The following is a 19,172-nucleotide window of genomic DNA, read 5'->3' as shown; positions in this document are numbered from 1 at the left end:
GGTGCTGCTTTGGGGATTCCCTGGTTGGTGAGGTAACAAGAATACATTTACTCTTTGCATTTCATCCGTGGTTTTGTGGTTGTTCCTGCGTCCTGCCTGTGCTGACCCACACACCTTGGGTCCCAACAAATTGGGAAATATGTTTTGGGCACTCTGACATCTTGATGTGTTTCTGCCAGTCTGCTGGAGTGAAGGGGGATTCAATGCAGCATTGTCCTCTGGGTGAGACACACGTCGGATATTTGGGAGGTTTGGGGTTCTGTTCCAGAGTTTGATTATTGTTTTAGGGCAAACTACTTCCTTGGTTCATGCTTGTCACTGCTGTGTCTGTTCTGCACAGGTGTATTCTCTTGCTTTCCATTTTAATTCCTGCCCTGGCACTTCAGTCTTGAGGTGGTGCCTGTGTTGCAGGGCAGAGGCACTTGGCAGATCTCATCTGCTGGCTGCACTTCCCCAAGGTCACTGCATGCCCAGAGCTCACCACAGAGGGCAAAAGGCAAAGAGCTGTAAATAACCTCAAATGTATTTGGATTTTTGCTTCCTGTGGGAGCCTCACTTTTGCTTCTAAGAGAGGGTGCAGCACCAAACAGGTATTTTTACCCTGGCCTGCACTTTGTCTCCCATTTCCTAGTGAAAGCAGTAATGAATTATGAGCATGTGCAAACCTACCCAATTCTCACTCTTTTGCCTTCAAACTTAGAGCAGAGAGGTTGTGTGGCTCTATCAGGCAGTGCAAGGAGACCTGCAGTGTATTTTGTATTAGGCCATAATGGCTCAGGTATTTTTTTATTCCTTTCAGCTCTTGTTGGGTAGCTACATTTGTAAGAAGAGCTGTTCCTCTCTTTGGGGGTGCTGGTGGAGAGGCCCTTTTGTTCTGACCATTCCTTCCACCAGATCAGATCTGCCTTCATTAACAGACAACCGAAGCAAACAAAACCTCCAACCTTTAATTTAAGAGGCTGCAGAAAACCATGCCAAGGTCACACCAGTCTGCAAAGCTGACTGAGTTTGCAGCCAACAGTCTTACACTAAGTTAATAAGGAAGCTTTTTTTGTTGGCTTCAATGCACACAGGTTACAAGATGTATGGGGAAGTTATTTTAGTTTTTTTCCTTTAAAAGGTTGAATTCATCTCTATCATGTACTTACATTTATATGGCTGTTGATACACTTCTGATGTTGATTGGTAGGAGCTTTGCTAACAGATGTGAATAAACAGTATTTTTCTATGTACAGTACCGCTGATATTTCTCAGTCTTCAGTTTTATCATACTTCTGGTTTTGATTATACTTAATTCCCTCTGAAAGGCTTGTTCATTGATGAATTATTGTGTAAAGAGTACTATGAGTTCTCACTACGACAGCTGTGTGAAGACTTATTGCCTTTCTTTACTAAAGGAGGAAGCAATGTTTTGACTTGATGCAATTTCTTTTTTTCTCAACAAGGTATAAAAATCATAATAGCATATGTGACTAAATATCTAAAATAGAAAATGATTGCACGTTTCACTTCAAACTTTTCAAAATAAAAACTTTTTGGAGTATGTTTAAAGTAAATACTTTGCTTTTAAAACTTCCTATTGGGTTTTGGTTTTTTGAGGCAAAACAAAATGATAATGTTCTACCGTAATAGCCTATCAAATTTAGCGTTGATTCAATTTCACAATGAGGGGAAAAAAACTTTTGCATTTTTCAATGAATAAATAGTTTGTCTGTGAAACATTTTTCAAGTTTACTAAGCATTATTCCTTCCCAAAGACTGTTTATAACCTTCTGCCTCATCAAATAAAGTTTGACCAGTGAAATGAGAAATAGGCTAGCTGTTGTGTCTTCTGCTGTTGCTAGAAAATTCAGATAAACTTTGAATAGTGATGGTTTGTAGTTTAGACAGGCTAGTCAAAACTAAGAACAACAAAAAGCTGAAGGAAGGATTCACTGTAGCAAAGTGCTTATGCAAAGGACGGGTATAGGCACATTAAAATTAATTGGTTACGGGGTAGTAGATTGGGGCTGTTTACTCTTAAGGTTCTATTCTTTGACATGTTATATAGGAAGAACTTTTTCATGCTTTTATTCTTATTCCTAGAAAATATTTTTGAGAATGCTTATAAGCAATGAAGAGCAATAGCAGGTCTTTATTTGTCATGTATGCAGAATGATTTATAAGCAACTTCTTAAATAGAAATAATGTGCAGTCATGATTAGTACTCCTGATAAATAAGTGGCCAAAAAAGCCATTGTGGCTTCTGGTCCTTAAAGTATTAATTAAATTACTGACAAATGTGTATCATGCATTATTGCCCCTTTCTAGTTACACTGCTTAGTAACTTCGTATTGTGAAGCAGATTTATAGACTCTGCAAATCAGAGGAGATGTGTCACTAAGATACAGACACAACTGCTAGTGATAGTTTCTTGAGCTTTTGTTACCTGTCCATGTTCTGTAGATGGACACCTTAACTACAGAAAAGACTATGTTAATGCACCTGATCCTGCTGAGCCTGGTGACTGGGAGTAGCCGGGGTGCTACTGTGAACATTACCCGTGGGGGTCGTGGTCTGCCTGTTCACAAACCTGCAATTATGGCACACAGACAAGGCACAGGTAGGGCCAAACTGTCATGCTACTTTTATGTTTCTATTTGTCACTGTCATGGTTTAACCCCAGCTGGCAACTAAGCACCACACAGCCGCTCGCTCACTCCCCCCCACTGGTGGGATGGGGGAGAGAATGAGAAGGGCAAAAGTGAGAAAACTGATTTGCTGGTGTCAAGCATGCTACTCTAGGAATCTCTGCTGATCAAATTGACTTTTGTAGGACCAAGAGCTGAGGGAAGAGACTAGTACGTGTCATCTCACTGCAGAAAAAAAAGCCTAAGTGTACCTCCATCTTAGGAGGGACTCAATGGTGTATCATCCAATCTGTTTTTAATTTGGAGGGAGAAAGTTTAAACCTGAATTCTCATCAGCCAAAGTGAGGCCCATCTAAGGGGACGTGTGTACATAACTTGGAGTGTGGAGATAAACCATCCCAGGACATCAGATGTGGGACACTGCCATCTTTTAGCCCTGTACTCAAAATCTTATAAGAACTTCTGGATTGTGATGGTGTACTGAGGATGACAAATCTATAATACTCACTTTGAGCAGTGTTGCTCACAGCTGGCAGTTAAAGGGATGAGTATGCAGAAGCTGAGATAAGAAGCACTGAGTAGAGGCAAAGGAGAAGAGTAGGAAGATGCTGCATTTTAAGTAGACAAAGATAACAGAAGAGGGTCTGAAATCAGACTTCTGCCTTCCCTCAATCACTGCCCAGGTGGGTCTGACTGAAGCTGACCTCACACCAAACATACTGTAGGCCAGGTGTGCTCTGCCTACTCCTGCTCAACGGGCCAGGCATGAGGTGGACTCTCTCTGTGTTCAGTATGTCTTTCAGAATTACCCTTGGCATCAGGCAGAGGCATCTCAGACAGAAACCATGAAGGGAGAGCTAGACCTGGCTGTGGGAATGGTAGAGGGGTCATACCTGTGGGCAATGTAGAGATTCCTAACTAGAGCACTAGGTCCTGCCAGCCACTGGGAAATTATTATTGCTTTTTTAATTAAAGCTGCCACAGCTCCTGAAAGCAGAATGCTGTACGTGGGCAGGCCAGGCCAGGCTGCTCAGCCTCCGACATTTATCATTTTAACATAAGAATTTTTACAGTCCACCCTGGATTGGAGCAGAGTTCAAAGCTCTTCCTGCAAATTTACAGCTACGTTCCAGCACAGAACATGAGCAGTATTGCATAGCATCCAGGCACTTCCCCAAAGCCAGGATACCACCACCTTCGTATCATGATTGTATCCCAGAAGAGGAATTTTAGGCCATTCAATAACATGAACACAATTCCTGCTGACATCAGCAGGAGCTGTATGTGCACAGAAGTGATTTGATATGTATCACACTGGAAACCACATCTTTGCCACCTTGTACAAAGGTAGTCAATCAGGCAAACATGCTGTTCTTTACCAATATGTAAGTGAGCTCCAAGTAACTTCAAGTTTAACTCCTTAGTGCCAAAAAGTGAGGGAGTCAGCCCTATGGACAATTCTCGGTAACGTTTGAAATCAGAACTGATAATTATAGGATTCAAAGAAGATTATGCGAATGCATTAAGGCAGGTTACATAACTGCCCTTTTCCTTTAGGATTAATTATTATTTCCTCGTACATTGTAGACAATCCATACTCCCATACACACACATACCTACAAAACAGCAGCACAGTAAAAACTAAACAGACCACCGAACTCCAACATACTTGTAATCAATACATTGCACATACTCTACAGCATATTTTAACCTCATCATTGGGTAAACATATACAATTCAGAACAACGTTGACTGTATATAACACAGAAGCTACCACTGAGATACAGCAAATACGTCATACACTATTAGCTTTTACTTCACTGAAAATGAGTTTAGAAGTTTAAAATGGTGTTAACTGAACTGTTGAAATCACCAAATAGTCTACTCAGTTGCTAATACCTAGTACTCCATATACTATATTCAGGATAAACGGCACTGGAGCTGTGTTTTCAGGGCATTCCACTTTTTTGATATTGTGGCGTTAACCTCCACAATTTTAAATTTCCTTTGCAACACAGCATATACTTACTATACACTGACTATCTGCTCCCTTTCATCCCAGGGTAAAACTTTAATAACTGCTTTGAAATTAGTAGAAATGGTCTAGATTTGTATCAGTATGACAGAAAGACTTAGCCCAGCATACAGGATCATACATTCCCTCTCATGCACATATGCATATATATACACATGTGTATATTTAAAAGAATGGCTTGAAATGGCAGAACCTACAAAACCAGTAATGTAACCAACAGCAAATGAATGTAAATAACTCACTGATTTTAAAACTAGGCTCCTGTGGTCTGATTCTGATCTTACCTCTCTCCACACAAGGCAGGAATCAGACCCCTGGAACCAGCTGCTATTTGGTTCAAATCGCTGCAGGTTGGATCAGTATCGAAAGAGATTCTCAGCTTGTGTAAACTGGTTTACACCAGCTGAAACACTGCCATTCGGCTTGTGTTGTGCAATGCAGTTGCAATTTTTCAAGTGTGACTGAAAGAAAGAATCAAGTAATCACGTGAAAATGTCAGAAAACAATACTACTTGATGTGTATACAATGAACATAGCGAGGGGGAAAATGAGCACGGGAAGAGAAAAAAATGTTTTGACAAAGAATGACATGACATTTTGAGTAAACAGATGCTTATAAAGATCAATAGCGTAGACAGGTATTTTTCCTCTGATAGGCTGATTACAGTCATCTAATTTCCCATGCAAGATTCTTCATAATACATGTGTAGAAACCTCCCAAATGAATCAGGTCAGAACAACTCATCTGACCCAACCCCACAAGCACGTTTCTGGTTGAAATCAAAGAGAGTTTTAGTTGCATATGGGTGGCAAAACTGAGCTCTTGAATGGTCAAGTTGTGCTGCATAGTCCTGTCTGGCTTGTTCTTTTCTGGCGAGATCTCCCAAACAATATCAACAGGGAGTGCATCCCTATCAGGACAGTTTGATTACAGTTTTGGGGCCTTATCCTTCTTGTCAGAGGATTTTCTTTTTGCTTTGCTTTTATTTTCCAGTACCCAAATGACAATTAGAATAAAACTGATGCTAAGTGAACATTTCATAACAATGCTAATAAGCTCAAGATATGATATAGCTCTATATTTATTCATATATACAGGCACGCACACGCCTTTTCTTAAATACAGCAGAACATTTGCTTTGAGTACACCTTTGTGTAAGCAAAAAGCTTAGTGTGTCTGGTGTGTGTTTGAATGGGGGGGTCTCAGGAGGAACTCGGTGTTGGTGCTCTCAGATTAAGCAGAATTTCAATCAGAATCCAAAAAAGAAACTTAGTTTTGCTCTACCCAAAGATTCAGATCATTTTACTATATTAAAAGGATAGTTTAAACATTTCAACTATACTTAAGTAGCTGAAAGATGACAGGAAGAATCTGGAAACAAACAAATCCAGCTAAACAGAAAAATGAGAAGAGCATTTCACACCACATCTCCAATAAATAAGCAAACATTTTCATGTTTCTATTTGGGGCACCCCACATAAAAGAAAAGGTACTCCTTCACAAACTATGCAAAATACACAAGTTTTCAATTTGCACAGGGTTCAAGAAAACATATGCTCATGTTTCATTTTATGTGCCCGTTACATTAATTTTGCTTGGAGAGCCTGTGGAAAGTGGAAACAAAGTGCATCAACCCACCCCATATCTTGCTTAGCCGTGGGTGAAAGAACTCGAGTCCTACCCCCTTGTTCAATGCAAAGATGGGCTGTGACTCTTGGTAAATTTTTGGGGCAGTTTGAGTCAAGTTTTAATGCTGTAAAAAAACCTAACTGGCTTAGATCACAGATTTCACTGAGGATGAATCTTACCGTCCTAACCTATACAGTAAAAACTGCTACTGAAGGAGGCATCATAACTTCGTAACACCTGCAGTTTTCTCAAACCAAATTTATAATACTCCTGTCCAGAAACCAGAATATCATTATGCAAGTGTGCATGGATGTCTTTGTATCATATACATACATTTAAATGTGTCTTTATAGTACACATACACTTAAATGTTTCTTTATAGTATACACACACACACTTTTTCCAAGGTACCCTCTCAGTACAAAATAGCAGCAAGCGTTCATTTTATTCCACTTCTTCATAAACTAAAACCGACAAAAACCTTACACCCCCCTGTAACCCACCTGTTCAATGAGACCATTTTTGTTTTTCTTAACTCTGATGGTAGATGGTAGTCCTTATCATCTGACAGAAAATAGCAAAGGACCATATGATGCCACTCTCTCTTCTCACTCAACCAAAAGTTCTAGTAATATCAATGGAAACTTGACCTTAGTCTTATCCCATAAAGTCCTGCAATATTTCAAAGAGCATTTTCCTTGTAAGACATTATAGTATCTATTGTTTTGCACAAATGAAATGTTTTGCTTTCCAAAGTTGTGTGCCTGTGCATTGATGTATCCAGGAGATATGATTGATTGCATTGTATCCAGTTAGGTGTCATACAGTGGCAATGCTCTCATTTTATAACTCACTAAATTTTCCATATATTTGAGTTTTATGTGTTTCATTAAAAGTAGGATGATCAGAGATTCTGCTGCTAGAACAGTGCCATTCAGTAGACTTCCAACCTTGTGTTATGCAGTATTATATCCCACAAACAATTTAAGGACTATAGGGTATTGTTATTAGCTAGAAATTTAACTACTACACTCTTTAGTATAGCAATTTTTCACTGATGAAACTGGCACTGATTTTTTTTGTCAGCAGAGAAGTGTTGTGTTCATAGCTGCCTTAAAGAGAAGCTTAGACTGCACCTATTTTTTTTAAGTGCAGTTTTAATCCTTCAGAAAGCACGTTTCCACTATGGGACAAAATTCTGCACACTTTACAGTACACACAATTTACTGATCCTATGCCCAATCCATGCTAAACACAGGAAATTTTCCTATTAAATTCACTGGACATTGGATCAGGCTCTTACATCCATCAGGATGAATCCTGGGAGGGAGTGGTGCTCCAGGCTGGCCTTTGTTCCTGCTAGAACCACAGAAAATATGCACTGGCAGCTCCTAGTACAGAGTTAAGCCAGCACCACATATCTCCTGGCTTGACCTGCGGCAGAGACATTGGAAAACCCCATTTTGAGAATGAAAAACAAGCAGGATTTAGTCTGTGCTCTGTGCAATCTACATAATACATCATGTTTACTGTCCACTGATTATGTATGTGCTGGAGGCATGACTTTGGATTTACTTCACAAAGGCATTTAAACCTGTAGCTCACTGATAAATACGATCAGTTAAACCACCTAACAGATGAAGCGTAGCGGCTTAAAATTTTCAGGCCAGATATACTGTCCTTAGTCTCCCGGTGTAATGCACACACAGTCTGTGAACAGGACAGAGGGCAATATACATCCCATTGCTCTGAAAGCAGCAAATTTCTTGGCACTGTTCATAACCAAAGACGACATGTGAATTGCATTTGGTACCTCATGGAAAACATGTAAATGGCCTTCTTTTATCAAACACTGTAAATATGTTTAGTTTTGCTCTTCACATGAAACACAAATGTAAAAAATGATCATAACTGATTAAAACATTTCCCCTATGCCGACCCACTAAAGCCCTAAACACCTCAGCATGTTATAGGAAGATCAGTGTTTTACAAGATAATTCTTTTAAAATGCAATCTTTTTTTTTAAATTCTAAATAACGCAACAACAAACATATTACAGTACTATCAAGTAGAGTCATCTTCACCTTCATCCAGGGCATAGTTGAGCTTTATGATTGTGCTGATAAAGTCACCAAGTTCTACAAAATCTGCAGTGATAATATTCACACCACTTTCTCCTGGTTTCTGAGTTCGGACCCACTGCATCACTGCAGGAAGAGCCCTAAGGAGAAAACAGGAACAATAATTACTCATAAAGCAGTGAGACAAATGCATCAAGGCAGGATTTACCAACAGTGACTCCCATTGATCTTACTTGGTTTCTAAGGGAACCATATGAGAAAGGACACAGGTTACTACTCAGGCTTTTTGAAAATCCTTCTTTTTATAATTTTCATTCTCTTTGGAAATAATATGTTGATTGTATTTCAACTTCTCAGTAAAAAAGAATAAAAGGAAGGTCATACAGGCTCACAGTAATTGATGATCTTGCCTAGGGGCAAGGGAATGGACCAGATACCTTTTCTATATCATCCAGCCGTATGACTCTGTGGGAATTGTTTATGGAAAAAGAAGTAACAGAGAACTCAAGCCATTTGTAAAGCATGTTTGACACATTCAAGGAAATACTGAAAATAATATTTTGGGGGACACTGGAGCAACCATGATTTCTACAGTATAAGTACAGCATATACCAAATACCCTTTCTTTCCCAGTATTAATATCCCAGTCATGAATTATATTTAATCATAAACCAGTGATTAATAACTGAAATAAAAAGCACCACAGTCATATCAACTCTTTTCTAAGACAGCATATTTTTATTATGTCAGACCCCTAGCACTGGAATACTGGGGTGTAAAAGATGTCTGCCTAACTGGGTTTGTGAGTATAAAGAATTTTTTCTGATACTATGAAAATATAAAGTAATAATCATGAGAAATATCTATGGGAAAATAAAGGACTCCCTAGTCCCACAGAGGAAATGAAGCAGCAAGATCCAATGTCCAGAAGACAGAAGTTAACAGAGTTCCAAAGAAATAAGGCACAGATTTTTCAAAGAAAGGGTAATTGACTATTGGAAAAAACTCTCAAGGACTGTGACAAATTCTGCAGCACTTGGAGTCTTTAAATCAAGCCTGGATGTCATTCTAAAAATACACCCTCGGTCAACCTCAAGCTGTTGAGTTAAATAAGACTGGGCAGGGCTGTAGTCATTTTAGCTGAACATCATCTTCTCCCTTTGCTCTAAAATATATAAATCTGTGATTCCCCCTCAGCCAGCATGTTGTACAGCCTCTTTCACAGAGGCAAGGTACATGTAAAATGTTGGTCTGACAGTAATTTAAAACAAGCTGAACCTAAATCTGGTCCCAAAAGCTTTAGGAAAACAGATCTATTAGCAGACACAGATTTTACTTGTCAGTGGCCAATATAATAATATAATATTATATTAATATATATAATATATATATTAATATAATTTAGTACTAAAAAAACCCCACCAGTTATAATCAGGCCTCTCTATGATTTCAAAGGAGAATGCACAACACTAAAAAATTTGTCCATGTGCTTAAATCCACTGTAAGATCCTCAATTAAGGCCAGCAAAGCATTTTATTTCACTTGTTGATTGAATGACTGAAGCATATGCATGTATGCACACCAACTCATAAAACTGAGCTTAAGCACTCTGCTGTATAAGAACCCAGCCAGCATCTTTAATTTATGTAATCCTGAAAATCCAAAACACAGCACTACACCAGCTACTAAGAAGAAAATTAACTCTATCCCAGCTGAAACCAGGACAGTCCCCTGAGAAAATACCACTTCTGGGGAGGGGGGACTGTCCGAAGCTCCACCTTCCATAATATACTGAGAAAGAAAAATTGTCATATCCAAGTGTTTATCAATATCAGATGAATAGGTTATATTTTAAATGCAAGATTTAAAAATTACAAAATTATGTATATAGAGCATTACAGTGCGCCCAGACAAGCCTACATCTGCCAACACACATAGTGAGGAGTGAATGGCCGGGTCCTACAATGGCCTTGCCAGCAGCATGCATTGAGCAACCAGCTCCTGTGAGCAAACAGGGCCAGCTCTCAGTGCCTTGCTCTGGGAGCTCTGCCCAGCATAGAGCAATGCTGTGGGAGGTGTGAGCTCCAGTGTGGCAAGACTACAGAAAGTTCCTCTGTGTACAATTAATTTTATGACAACAGTTAAAGTCAAATAAAGATTCAGCAGCACCAAATTAGATGCAATTCAGTAGTATACTCTAAACTTGTGAGAAACCTCCTCTTTCATTCCTGGCTCTTTCTGTAGCCATTCTCTGGGATATTTGAAGTGAGATGAATCAAAAAGAAGTTTCTTGCTCTGTAAACTTAAGGTGTGTTTCGATTTTTCTTTTAATCAACATTCCACAACTTCCTATTATCACTCAATTTTTTTTTCATTGAGTTCAAATAATTTTCTTTATCAGCCTTCACCCACAGTTAGAGAACATCTAAAATCTGTCCATGCTTCTTTCCTAGCATAACTTGTTCAATTTTTAGGCAAATAAGAATGGATGAACATTATATCCAAAAGTTCTGTGACCAGCTGTGCACAAAGCAGGAATCTTGTGCATGTAACCAGCAAACATGTCCTATTAACTGTCGGCTTGGAGGCTTTGGCTCTTAGTCAGAATGTGACCTATGCATTAAAAAACAAGTAGGTAGAAAATGTATTATATGGGTTAAATGCAAGAAATTATGCTTAGGAGATCTCTTCATTTCAGACATTCAACTTATGGAAATTGATCTGCAAAATGACAGTTTAAGTTAACAAGGGAAATTGGTTATGAATTATAACAGTAGAAGATGGAGGGAACAAGTTAAAATAAGCAGATCAAAACAGAAAGAAGTAATTTAGTAGCATAAATCCATTTATGAGAACTTGCTTCTAAAGTTCCATTATCACAATTAAAGATGAGTTTTCCACATAAAGGATAAATTAAGCTGTAGAATTTGCATGTCTGTTTAAGCAGGAGAAAGTCATGGAATCTTTAATTTATCCATAGCATTTTATATGTTTTAAAGACAAGAAAAATAATAGGATCAAATCATCCATTGAAGAGTTAACTGGCAAATCCTAACCAGAACTGGCTAGAAATGCTCAGGCTATATCTTACACTGATAGTCAGGATCAGTTTGAGATTGCTGTTAAGAAATCCAGAGCACCATTTCCCCAACCTTTATAGCCTAAACAAAAACCAGGTGGATGTACTTAATATCTGTGGAACAAAGTCCTCCTGGGAGCAGGTCCCTGGATAGGGACCCCTGATGGTAGAGCTAGACGTTAGATGTACCTTCCCTGGCAGAGAAGGAAGAGGTGAAAGGGCAGCTTCAAGTGGATTTGACCTAAAGAAACCAAGCCCTGGCAAATGTAAGGTTGTAGGGAGTGGAGTGGAATGCAGGTTGTTTGGGGTAGTTATATGGCTGGTGGGTCTGAGCTTTGAGGCTGACCATGATAGCAGTTCTGAGCTTCTGTGCAGACAGAGCCTACAGCTCTCCTCTGAATGTCCTGCTCAGCTTCAGAAATTCATCCCCGAAAAGCAATCTTGAAAAACCTGTCAGATACTATATCTGATGCCCATGCAGGATGAGCGAGACATGGAGAAGCTGTTCTAGGTCTGAGATATGTGAAACACCCTGTGGGGTTCCCATCCTGTAACTGGGATGGACAGCATGAGAGCAGAGCAGGGAGAAACAGTTGGAGAGTGAGAGACCTCAAACCAGCTGCAAGAGCTGAAAGGGGGCATTGCTCTCAGTTGAACTGATTATTTTGTAGTCAGTATTCTCCTGTTAAATTTCTGAGTTTCTTACCTATGCATCCATATATAGAAGAGTTGTTCATTTTTATTAACTTTAAATATTCATAGAATCACAGAATCATAGAATTGTTTAGGTTGTTGGTTGGTTGTTTGGTTGTTGTTTGGACTTGTTCAAGTCCAAAGCTCATTTTGGCAACAGTGCTGTAATCTCCCAGTACCAATGGCTGTCCTAACTCCAACTTCCTTCTAGTAATCTGCAGCCTTGGGACACAGTTCCTCCCTGAGGCATTTCAGCCCCTTGGTCCTGCCTGTTCCCTGCCCAGCCCCTCTGACCAGCAGCAAGGAGAGGAGGCAGACACCAAGTCTGGGAGGCAGGAGGACAAGTACATGGTCTGGGGCGGAGTCTTGAAGGACAGGCCAAGAACAAAATTAACCTGGCTTGTATCTTTCCCCAAAATCTGGGAATCACTGATTTTTAGAACTTTTAGACACCGATATTTAGAAAATAATTTGAATACCATGGTTAGAGCACAAAATCTGTCTGTGCATATATTGACAGGCCCTGCCTGAAGCCAATTGATACTGCATTGGGAAGGAAGAGATGTGGGATGTGAAAAAAGGCTCAACTAATGGATGAAATCTGAGTTGTGAGTTTTTAGTATTACTTTAAAAGGAGCAATTGAACAAAGGATACCCTAATATGTTCCACAGAAACTGCAATTGGATTGGCCATGACATGTAGGTTTGGTCAATGACTGTGAAAAATTACTGTTTGCAGAAATATTCAATGAGGAAAAACAAGCCTTGGTTTGCCCAAGTCTCTTTAAAGCTGTGTGGTTTATTAAGTTACTGATGTCCATCTGCAGAACTGTTAAGGGTTTGTGACTCTCACCTTTGAGAGTTCACCTCTCTCCTAACATTTAGAGCAGTCTTTGGTATAGCAGGGTCACTGGATCAGGCTTTCTCCTTGGAACTCCAGTGTGTTTTCCTGGTAAAGCATATGACTTCTTGGAGAACGGAAGTGGATTAGGGGATGGACCACATCACCTCCCAAGGTCCTTTGCAGCCCTATTAATTAAACAAGACTGGAGGGAAAAAAATAAAATCTTTCAAACACCAACAGGGATTGGCCTGAATGTTCGGAAATGAGTTACTTCTAAACTGATGCTAAAGATCCCTTGGTGCTTTGCATATGGTGCTCATAGGACATGCCTTCCAGCCCTTTCACCAGCTTTGTAGCCCTCCTCTGGACACATTCAAGGAACTTAACATCCGTCTTAAATTGTGGGGCCCAGAACTGCACACAGTGCTCAAGGTGAGGCTGCAGCAATGCTAAATACAGCGGGATAATCACCGCTTTTGACCAGCTGGTTATGCTGTGTTTGATGCATCCCAGGATGCGGTTTGCCCTCTTGGCTGCCAGGGCACACTGCTGGCTCATATTGAGCCTGCTGTCAACCAGCAACCCCAGATCCCTTTCTGCAGGGCTGCTCTCCAGCCACTCCTCTCCCAATCTATACTTGTGTCCGGCATTACTCCATCCCAGGTGCAGAATCTAGCATTTGTTCTTGTTAAATTTCATGCCATTGATGATTGCCCAATGCTCCGATCTATCTAGATCCCTCTGCAAGGCCTCTTGTCCCTCGAAACAGTCAACAGCACCTGCCAGTTTAGTATCATCAGCAAACTTGCTAAGGGTGCATTCAACTCCTGCATCCAGATCAGTGATAAAAATATTGAACAGAACTGGCCCTAGCCTTGAGCCCTGAGGAACACTGCTGGTGACCGGTTGCCAGCCAGATGTAGCCCCATTCACTACAAGCCTTTGAGCCCTGCCCTTCAGCCAGTTCTTCACCCAGCACACCATAAACCCACTCATCCTACAGCTGGACATCCCAGAAGGATGCTGTGAGGGACAGTATCAAAAGCCTTACTAAAATCCAGAAAAACTACATCCACCGCCTTCCCTTCATCCACTAGGTGGGTGACCTTATCGTAGAAGGATATCAAATTAGTTAGACAGAACTTTCCCTTTGTGAACTCATGTTGACTGTGCCTGATGATTGCATTGTCCTTTAAATGCCTTTCAGTAGCACCCAGCATGATCTTCTCCATAATTTTTCCAGGTACTGAGGTTAGACTAACAGGTCTGTAGTTTCCTGGGTCTTCCCTCATGCCCTTCTTATAAATTTGAATAACGTTGGCTAGCTTCCAGTCAGCAGGGACCTCCCCAGACTCCCAAGACCTTTGGTAGATGACCGAGAGGGGTCCTGCCGTAACATCCGCTAGCTCCTTCAGTACTCTGGAATGAATCCCATCAGGCCCCATGGCCTTATGGACATTCAGCTGATCCAACTGGTCCCTTACAATTTCAGTGTCCAGAAATGAAAAGTCACCACAGTCATGGTCCTCCGACTGGACTGGGCTCCAGGCTGGGGGTGGGCAAGATCTTGGGAGGGGACATAGCCAGGACAGCTGACCCAAACTGACCAAAGGCATATTCCATACCATATGAAGTCCGCTCAGCAGTAAAAGCAAAGAGAAAGGAGGAGGAAAGGGGACATTCGTTATTATGACGTTTGTCTTCCGGAACAACCACTATGCGTACTGAAGCCCTACGTCCCGGGAAGTGGCTGGTTGCGCACGCAAGCAAAGCAAAACAAGGAATTCATTCACTACTTCCCATTGGCAGGCAGGTGTTCAGCCATCCCCAGGAAAGCAGGGCTCCATCATGCGTAACGGTTACTTGGGAAGACAAACGCCATCACTCCAAATGTTCCCCCTTCCTTCTTCTTGCCCCAGCTTTATATGCTGAGCATGATGTCATATGGTATGGAATAGCCCTTTGGTCAGTTGGGGTCAGCTGTCCCAGCTGTGTCCCCTCCCAGCTTCTTGTGCACCCCCAGCCTGCTTGCTGGTGGGGTGGTGTGCGAAGCAGAAAAGGCCTTGACTCTCTGTAAGCACTGCTCAGCAATAACTAAAACATCCCTTTGTTATCAAGGCTGTTTCCAGCACAAATCCAAAACATAGCCCCATACTAGCTAATATGAGGAAAATTAACTCTATCCCAGCCAAAACCAGCACAGGTGGACTGTGTGTAAATTGTCTACTTTCGTTTGGTGTTGTGATGATGTTATTTTGATTTTGGTGTGGGGAATTCTTTTTTGTTGATGTGAGTGAAGTTTGTGAAGATTGTGTGATGAATGTGTATTTTAATGATAATTCTTAAATATGTGATTCACAGAGGCGAGGAGTAGAATGTATTGGATTTGCATGTCAAGGTTTTGGTAGTGGGGGTGGCTACAGGGGTGGCTTCTGTGAGAAGCTGCTATAAGCTTCCCCTATGTCCAATAGAGCCAATGCCAGCCAGCTCCAAGATGGACTCACTGCTGGCCAAGGTCAAGCCAATCAGCGGCGGTGGTAGCGCCTCTGTGATATTTAATGGGAAAATTGGAGCTGGAGAGATGTATGAGAATATGTGAGAGAAACAATGTCCTGGTTTCAGCTGGGATAGAGTTAATTTTCCTTTTAGTAGCTGGTATAGTGCTGTGTTTTGGATTTAGGATGAGAATAATGTTGATAACACACTGATGTTTTGGTTGTTGCTGAGTAGTGTTTATACCAGTCTGTAGCGTTCGTTACATATCAAGGTTATACCGGCGGATCTCCAGCCGACCCGGGCTGGGGAAGGAACAGTCAGCACACGCAGTGTGGGTGTTCAAGTCCCCCGTTTATTGCGCAGTAGTTTACCTTTATACTCCCAGCAGTAGGCGTGTCATGTTATAAGGGGCGGAGACAAGGGAGGGTCGACCTTTCACTCTTTCCGTACAGCGCGTGATCTTCCGGTCGCCAGCCCTTATCTTACTACATTTCCCCCTCCCTCAGCTCCAGTAGCTCTGGATCTCGCTGGGGAAGCTGCGCATAAAATAATCGATATGTGGTGAGACTTCTTAATATACAACTCATAGAATACCTAATTAAGCGTAATAGACAGGGTAATAGCATAGCAAGGACAAGAACAAATAACAAGATTATGAGACCAGTTATCTATGTGGCAGCAACTGTCCCCCTTATCGCTAGTGAAGTAGGGGGGTGAACAACAGACAGGTAGAGGCTTGTCCAATAGCCGGCATATACAGACACACATCCGTTACGTTCATGGATTTTGCCCAATCCAGCCAGTAGTTCGTCGCGGCTCCCTCATTGCTCCCCCACACCATCAGGACGCATAGGGAAATGGTAACCTCTCAAGATAAGACTCAATAAATTGATTAATGTCTATACAGTCGAATATTTCGACTGGGTACCCATTCTAGCGTCCCTTTCTCAGTTTGCACATATGCATACCCACGTCCCAGGCAACGGAGGGAATGCGGGCCCCTCCATTCACGGGTTTGCAGGTCCTGTACTTGAACCAAAGGGTAAGGCCCTTCGTTCTCATCGAGCCGGAAATGTGCCTGGGTTGCAGTCTGCGTTTTATAGGTGTTCCCTCGAATGGTATGATTTAAGGTAATTAGTGCCGTCGTCAACAGACGCTGTGCCCGAAATAAGGGAGGGTCAAGGGGAGGGGGAACCCCCGTTTCTGGGCCTATATTCTCCCCCTCCCTTAGTCGGTCGAGTAACCCTTTTAACGTGCGATGCGCGCGTTCTACAATGCTTTGGCCCGTACTGTTGTAGGGAATACCATGACTCAACTGAATATCCCAGCGCGCGCAAAAGTCCTTTGTCTTCTTGCTGACATATGCCGCTCCATTATCTGTTTTAATTTTTTGTGGAATGCCAAGTTGTGCCATACAGTCCTGCCAATGTAAAATAACTGCGAGAGCATTTTGTTTAGCATGCATAGTGGCTAAAATAACTCCACTGCAGGTGTCAACCGTAACATGCAGATACTTACGTGGATTAAAGGGTTCATAAATCGTAACATCAGACTGCCATATTTGGTTGGGCTGCAACCCTCGAGGGTTTACCCCTGCCTCCCAGAGGGGACCTTTGGAACACACAGGACAAGCAGCAATCACAGAGCGAGCATCTTGCAACGTAATGCCAGCGAGCTTAGCTAGACCGCGAGCTCCACAGTGGAGCAGATTATGCAAGCGGAAAGCTCGCCTTAGGTTAGAAGTTTCTTCAAGCGCCAGTATGCTCCTTGCTAAGCTGTCCGCTACTTCGTCCCTGGCAGAAAGAAAACTCGGTATGGAACTATGACTATTAACATGGATAGGACAGACAGGGGCGGTTCTCATTTGCAGTGCGGTGAGCAACATTCCTGCAATCTTTGATGTTGCCCCATGTGCCCATCGGCATTTCTTTAGTAACTTATATACATAGGAAGAGTCTGTGATTAGATCCAAGGCCTCTTCAGGCCATTGAGTGAGAGCCATCCATACCGCCTTGGCCTCAAGATATTGCACGGATTGCCCTTGAACTTGATAACTAATGTGGGTCCACTGACCATCCTCCTGCCATGTAACGACAGCTTTCCCAGTAATCGATGACGCGTCGGTAAAAACCGTGCGGCCTCCGGTGGGTTGTTCAACTATGGCACTAGCTGGCAAAAGATGGAGTACCTGGATTATCTCCCCACAGGGGTGTGGTCTTAGACCTTCAATACGACCCGTAAATTCAGCTATCGCCGCTTGCAGAAACCCCACTTGCGAAAGTACCAACTCCCACTGTGCCAAAGAACAGGGCAACGCGATGACCTCCGGGTCCTTTCCTGTTAAGTGTTGAGTTTGCCTCCGACAGCGGAGAATAAGCTGGGATAATAAAGTTGGCCAAGAAATTAAAGCCATCTTCGGTTTGCCTTGATACAACCAAGCAAAAGGCCAGCCTTTTTCACCACTATTTTGAGTTAGTAAACCATGGCCAGCGGTGTCGGTCATGTAAATCAGGGCAGCGACCGGTTGTTCAGGTGTAAATCGAGCGAGACCCCAATGCTGGGCCCGCCCCATAATTGTCCTAAGAATCTCCTGATGGTTTTTTGAAAGAGTCCTTGGAGCTAGGGGGAATCTCCTCCTTTCAGGAGTTGATATAAGGTACTCATTTCTGCCTCAGATATTGGAATAAAGTTTCTAAGCCACAATAGTTGTCCAATTAATTTTTGCGCCTCATGGAGTGTTGTCACTGTAGTCCGAATTTCAAATGATTGTGCTGTCACGCTTCGTGGCCTCAGTTGAGTACCTAAATACTTTACTGCACGCCCTACCTGCGTTTTCCGAGGCTCAATGTGTAACCCATGTCGCTCCAAACTGACTATCAGCTGCACGCGCGCCTTTTCCAGTAACTCCTCTTGGTTGGACGCCAATAACACGTCATCCATGTAATGGAAAATGATGACCGTAGGGAAATTTTCTCGAAGAGGGCGTATCGCAGCAGCTACAGCAATTTGACACAAGACTGGTGAGTTTTTCATGCCCTGGGGTAACACCTTCCATTGATATCTGGCGCACGGGTGTTGAGTGTTAGGCTCAGGAACAGTAAAGGCAAAGCGTACTCTATCTTCTTTATGCAAGGGAACACTAAAAAAGCAATCTCTAATATCCATAACCACTATTTGATAGTCAGGTGGAACCATGGCCGGAGAAGGGAGGCCCGCTTGTAGCGGGCCCATGTCTTGTATACATGCATTAACTGCGCATAGATCATGTAGCAGTCGCCACGCTCCCGATTTTTTCTTTATCACGAAAATGGGGGTGTTCCAGGGACTTGTAGAGGGCTCGATGTGTCCTGCGTCAAGTTCTCGTTGTACCAATTGTCGAACAGCCGCCCCCTTTTCCTCTGTCAATGGCCACTGCTCTACCCACACTGGCTTATCTGTCAACCAGGTGAGTTTTAATGGGCGGACACAGGCAGTGGCCATTATGATAAATTTGTACGCAGCACTATATTCATCTTCTGCAAGAAACATCGTCCCAAGATGACAATGGGTAACTCAGCAATGGCGGGGTTACACCATGCTACCCTAGCTTGTCCGGATTCCGGATCCTTCAACATAATTTGCATTGGGTTCCTGCTTTGATGTGAGGTCTGCATGCCTCCCACGCCTTGCAGCGAACCTCTCGGT

At 42.2% G+C, this 19,172-nt stretch overlaps 1 protein-coding gene across 1 annotated transcript in view; it reads right to left on the bottom strand.

Annotated features, from left to right (window-relative positions):
• LOC148055421 (uncharacterized) overlaps window positions 1-19,172 on the bottom strand; it is a 100,897-nt gene that overhangs the window by 10,491 nt on the left and 71,234 nt on the right. The window contains exon 5 of the mRNA XM_087760270.1: window positions 8,380-8,516. Within this exon, the coding sequence (XP_087616396.1) occupies window positions 8,380-8,516 (137 nt within the window). The remainder of the gene's footprint in view (window positions 1-8,379; window positions 8,517-19,172) is intronic.

This window comes from Nipponia nippon, unplaced genomic scaffold (genome assembly GCF_047370975.1).
Source record: "Nipponia nippon isolate SJK-2023a ecotype South Korea unplaced genomic scaffold, ASM4737097v1 scaffold_22, whole genome shotgun sequence".
Lineage (NCBI taxonomy): Eukaryota > Metazoa > Chordata > Aves > Pelecaniformes > Threskiornithidae > Nipponia > Nipponia nippon.
Note: the sequence above shows the minus strand (reverse complement) of the source record. Positions and strands in the feature narration are given on the sequence as shown.